Consider the following 5,396-nt stretch of genomic DNA (forward strand, 5'->3'; position numbering starts at 1 on the left):
TAAAAATAAATCTGTCACAGCCAGGCCACGAGCCGAGGGTGCAGATAATAAAAAAAGCCAAAACAGACGATGCTCTCTCTATAAGCAGGGTGGCCGCTCAGCCCCCTGCAGCTCTGCTCCCGGGACGGGCACCGCCGTCCCCGCGGAGCAGAGCAGAGCGCTCCACCGTGCCTCCGGTGGTGCCCGAGAATAATTTCTCGGTTCCACCACAGGGGGGCGCGGGGCAGGAGCCGCAATATGTTCCCCCGCTCTCTCTCAGATGGGAAAGCTGGAGAGCAGCAGCAGCTCCACCGTGGGTGTTGCGCACAATTTCCCGGGGATACAGGCTTCAATTCGCCACTGTCCCTCCCCGCTTCTCCGGTGTAATACACTCACATGCACAGGGAGAATCAGCTCGAGTTTTACGGGAGGAAATTCTCTCTCTGATAGACAAACGAGCAGTTTCTGTCGTATCTCCCGAACAGAGTCTGTCAGGGTTTTATTCCAGATACTTCCTCGTCCCCAAACGGGGGGGGAGAGGAATCCGCCCTATTCTGGACTTAAGAGCCCTGAACAAATTCCTGCGGAAATACAAGTTCAGGATGCTGACACATGCAGCTCTGTTGCGTCTAGTAAGACCGAACGACTGGTTTTCGTCCGTGGATCTGAAAGACGCGTATTTCCACATTCCCATTTATCCCCCTCACAGACAATATCTCCGGTTTGCCTTTCAAGGGGTGTGTTAAAAATACCGTGTTCTACCATTCGGTCTGTCTCTCAGTCCGAGGGTTTTCATACGGTGCACAGAGGCCGCGGTAGCCCCGCTCAGACGCCGGGGGATACGTCTGGCCACGTATTTAGACGACTGGCTCCTGTTAGCGCAGTCAGAACAGGAAGCCAGGGTTCACACACACATTGTCACAAAACACCTGATGGATTTAGGTTTTGTGATAAATATGGAAAAAAGCCACCTATCTCCAACGCAGGAGATATGCTTTCTGGGATTATCCCTGCGCTCTGTTCCGTTCACAGCCCGCCTGTCAGAGGAAAGAGTGACGGTTTTCAGAACGTGCCTGTCACAATTCCGTCTGCACAGGTCTGTCCAGTTCAGACTGTGCCTTCGGTTGCTGGGTCTGATGGCCTCAGCCATCCTCGTGATTCGCCTCGGCCGCCTTCACATGCGGGACTTTCAGCGCTGGGTCGCTTCGCTCCGAATGGACCCCGTGCGTCATGGCGCACGGCGGATAACGGTCACAGCGGACTGTATAACAGCTCTGCGCTGTTGGCGAGCCCCGTCCTTCCTGACCCAAGGGGTGCCTATGGGCACCGTCTCGTCCAGGAAAGTGGTAACCACGGATGCCAGCCTATCAGGCTGGGGCGGCATTCACGAGGGCAGGTCTGTGAGGAGTCGCTGGAGCCAGGCCCTCCAGCGCCTTCACATAAACTTTCTCGAACTTTCGGCGGTGTTTCTTTCTCTGAGACACTTCCTCCCATTCCTCTCGGGTCACCATGTCCTGGTGAGGACGGACAACACGACAACAGTGGCGTATATCAACCGCCAAGGGGGCCTGCGCTCCCGCATGTTGCACAATCTGGCGCGCGACCTGATTCTCTGGAGCAGTACCCACTTTCTCTCCCTGAGAGCGACGCACGTCCCGGGAGACTTGAACACGGGTGCGGACCTGGTGTCCAGAGGCGCGCCAGTGTACGGGGAATGGACGCTGCACCCACAGGTCGTGGAGCAGATATGGGCGCGCTACGGGCGCGCTCAGATAGATCTGTTCGCGTCCAGGGAAAACGCTCGATGCGAGCTGTTCTTCTCTCTGAGCACTCTGAATGCCCCTCTGGGCGTAGACGCATTAGCGCACGCCTGGCCGCACGAGCTGCTATACGCGTTTCCACCGCTGGCCCTGATACCCCCCACTCTCGCCAGAGTGAGGGCATTCAACCACAGACTGATCCTAATAGCTCCGCACTGGCCAGCGCAACACTGGCTGGCGGAGATATTCCAGATGCTGTGCGCCCAGCCTTGGGAGCTGCCGCTGCGCAGGGACCTGCTCTCGCAGGGTGCGGGGACAGTGTACCACCCACACCCGGAGCGACTGCAGCTGTGGGCCTGGCCCGTGAGTGGCTTAATTTAACCACTGCCGGGCTCCCTCAGAGTGTAATTAATACTATCCAAAACGCCAGGGCTCCCACCACTAGGAACCTATATGGCTCCAAGTGGGGACTGTTTGAGCGGTGGTGTCTTGAACGGGACTACGTTCCTTTTCAGTGTTCTGTACCAGCGATTCTGTCGTTTTTACAGGAACTGATTGATAAAGGAAAAGCTTTTTCCACGGTTAAGGTTTATCTGGCAGCTATAGCAGCATGCCATATAGGATTTGGAGACAAAACGGCGAGCCAACACCCTTTGGTTTGTCGGTTTATGAAGGGCGCCCGCAGGCTCCTCCCCGTCTCCAGACCTTTGCTGCCTCCGTGGGATTTGTCGGTGGTTCTGGAGGGGCTTAAGGGACCCCCATTTGAACCGTTGTTGGGGTCCAGTCTTAAACATCTGTCTCTCAAGACAGTGCTGTTACTGGCCCTGGCCTCTGCGAAACGAGTCAGCGACATTCATGCGCTCTCTGTGAGCCCCGCATGTACCCGGTTCGACCCGGAATACACGCGTATGGTTCTGAAGCCCAACCCGGCCTTTGTTCCTAAAGTGGTTGGTTCTTGTTCACCGATCGAGCTAGCGGCGTTCGCCGCCTCCCCAGGTGAACGGCGAGCGCACACGCTGTGCCCTGTTCGAGCCGTGCGCTCTTATATGGACAGGACGCAGAGCTTCAGGATGAGTGATCAGCTCTTTGTCTCCTGGGCGGAGCCCCGTAAGGGGCAGCCGATCACAAAGCAACGCCTCGCCCACTGGGTGGTGGAGGCTATAGCTTTGGCGTATGGAAGCAGGGGTCTGCGGCCCCCGGCGGGTCTGCGTGCACACTCTACCCGCGGGATGGCTGCGTCCTGGGCTTTATTTTGGGGAGTGTCCGTTCAGGACATTTGCTCAGCGGCGAATTGGTCTTCGCCTCTGACTTTTGTCCGGTTCTACATGCTTGACGTGTCTGGACCGTGCGTGGCCAGTGCGGTCCTAGAGTCATAACTGACCTTGTGGACCTTCCCCATCGGCCGGTTCTTGTTCGATAAGCTGTCTGACAATACGGGAGCTACCATATCCCATAGCGAGACACCGAGTGAATATTATGAAAAAGAACGTTTGGTTATCTAACATAACCCCAGTTCTTAGAATAATATGAGCGAGGTGTCTCGCCAGACGACCCTTCTTGCAGGGCGGCGAGAAGAGGTTTGCTTGTTGAATTGGAGTGCCGTGATCCGCACACGCTTTAGTAGTCGGAGCTACGGGGCGTGGCGTATGACGGGCACTTCCACCGGCCAATCAGGATTGGCAGATTGAGATAGATGCTTCTATCAGGGCTGCAGGAGGCTGCATCCCATAGCGAGACACCTCGCTCATATTATTCTAAGAACTGGGGTTATGTTAGATAACCAAACGTTTCTCACAGAAGTACCATATTCTTTTATAATAACTGAATCTTTTATTCTTTTATACAATGTTAACTTAAGGTTCAGTTTCATTGGCTTAAAGGCAAATAGGGACTAAGTTCAAGGACTATCTTTTTGTTTTATCAAGTCATGACAGCATTGGAAATGCTTTAGCTCATCAAACGTACAAAGGATGATTCCACGCTAAACTTAAATTCCTTAAAAGACTGTTAAATCAATGAAAAATTTATAGGGAACAAAAAACGTAATACTTTACTGTAATTAGGGCCACCGTGAAAATACAAAGTTCTAAGACCTTCAAGATCAGGACTTGTCAAAACTGGAGAGCATAATTTTAAATTGAATACATACTTTTTAAAAAGCAGTTTGTGATTTGAAAAAATGTATTCTGTTCATTAAGAAAAAATGTGTTTCTTAGTTGACCAAAAACTTTTGCTAAAATCTAATCTTGGCTCGTTGTCTAAAGTCCAACAGGGCTTTTTCTCTACAGCTGGATTGGGTTTTTAAAGGAGAAGTTCGGTTTTTAACACTTTTAGCCCATTTTCTGTAGTGTCCAGGATGAAATCGAATGATCGACACCAAAATTTTGACAATTGGTTCTGTCTCTGCTTTTTGGCTCATTTAGAATCCACCCCTGGCTGCTTTAGAATGGCTTCCATAGAGCATGTCCGATAATGTCCTTAAAACAACCTTAAACGTTCTTTTTTTTAAATATGCTACTCACCGGGTCGTCAGCGCTGTTCAATGACGTTCCAAAAAAGGTTTCGTGAAGAAAAAACGTTCCTGTAGTGTTTTATTTAGCATTTTGTAAATCCCATTGAGTTCTGTTGGAATAGTCAATATTCCCCTGCCACCGGAAACGGAAATGGGGCCTGTTTGCACAGTTGTAGTCTTTTCGCTTCACTCTGTGTACTCCGACGTCGAGGTGCTAACGTCTCTGTTAAACACTTTAAAAAACTCTGAAAATGGAATACGAAAGGTGGATTCTTGATTCTCGACGTCGGAGTACACAGAGTGAAGCGAAAAGACTACAACTGTGTAAACAGGCCCCATTTCCGTTTCCGGTGGCAGGGGAATATTGACTATTCCAACAGAACTCAATGGGATTTACAAAATGCTAAATAAAACACTACAGGAACGTTTTTTCTTTACGAAACTTTTTTTGGAACGTCATTGAACAGCGCTGACGACCCGGTGAGTAGCATATTTAAAAAAAAGAACGTTTAAGGTTATTTTAAGGACATTATCGGACATGCTCTATAGAAGCCATTCTAAAGCAGCCAGGGGTGGATTCTAAATGAGCCAAAAAGCAGAGACAGGACCAATTGTCAACATTTTGGTGTCGATCATTCGATTTCATCCTGGACACTACAGAAAATGGGCTAAAAGTGTTAAAAACCGAACTTCTCCTTTAAGCATCTTTAAGCAAATTAAAAAAATTAAAACAACTGTTCTCATGGTACGTTCTAACAAAACACATTTTAAGCATCAAAATGCCTCAACTTTGAACGCTTTTACATTTTGAAATAAGAAGCTCTGGATGCTCGACGCTCCTGACATTGAGCTGCTCTGCTCTATTCCCTTGCAGTAGAGAGGGGATTAAACATGTTTTTAAGAGAGAAAGTAAACCTTAAAATGTCATCAGTTCATCAGGACTATGATTCTATTTAAATGTTCTGTTCATACTGCACTGCAGAACGACAGATAGTGCTGGGAGTCATTAGTGAAAGTTCCCTGAAGGCACCAGGCTGTCAGAGATTTCCCGCTGCCATTTGTAGGGGCTGAAAGTTAATAGAAATATATTTTTAGGTTTGTGTTAGGCTGCACTGTTTGGGGGCACAGCCCACTAACCAGAGTAC

General features: G+C 49.8%; 1 protein-coding gene across 1 annotated transcript; it reads left to right on the forward strand.

Moving 5' to 3' along the window:
* Positions 1 to 237: 237 nt before the first annotated feature.
* On the forward strand, positions 238 to 3,498 carry LOC119781554. The gene is made up of 3 exons (XM_038282056.1): positions 238 to 292; positions 1,012 to 1,631; positions 1,673 to 3,498. The coding sequence occupies exons 1-3, from the start codon at positions 238 to 240 to the stop codon at positions 3,113 to 3,115; spliced, it is 2,118 nt and encodes a 705-aa protein (XP_038137984.1). The 3' UTR covers positions 3,116 to 3,498.
* The last annotated feature ends 1,898 nt before the right edge of the window (positions 3,499 to 5,396 follow it).

Source organism: Cyprinodon tularosa, unplaced genomic scaffold, assembly GCF_016077235.1.
Source record: "Cyprinodon tularosa strain WSP-4 unplaced genomic scaffold, ASM1607723v1 ctg1792, whole genome shotgun sequence".
NCBI classification, from domain to species: Eukaryota; Metazoa; Chordata; class Actinopteri; order Cyprinodontiformes; family Cyprinodontidae; genus Cyprinodon; species Cyprinodon tularosa.

Coding starts and splice junctions, on each gene's coding strand:
- LOC119781554 (XM_038282056.1), top strand. CDS start 238: ATGTTCCCCCGCTCTCTCTCAGATGGGAAAGCTGGAGAGCAGCAGCAG. Junction 293..1,011: donor AGAGCAGCAGCAGCTCCACC/GTGGGTGTTGCG, acceptor TTCCGTTCACAG/CCCGCCTGTCAGAGGAAAGA. Junction 1,632..1,672: donor TCTCCCTGAGAGCGACGCAC/GTCCCGGGAGAC, acceptor CCTGGTGTCCAG/AGGCGCGCCAGTGTACGGGG.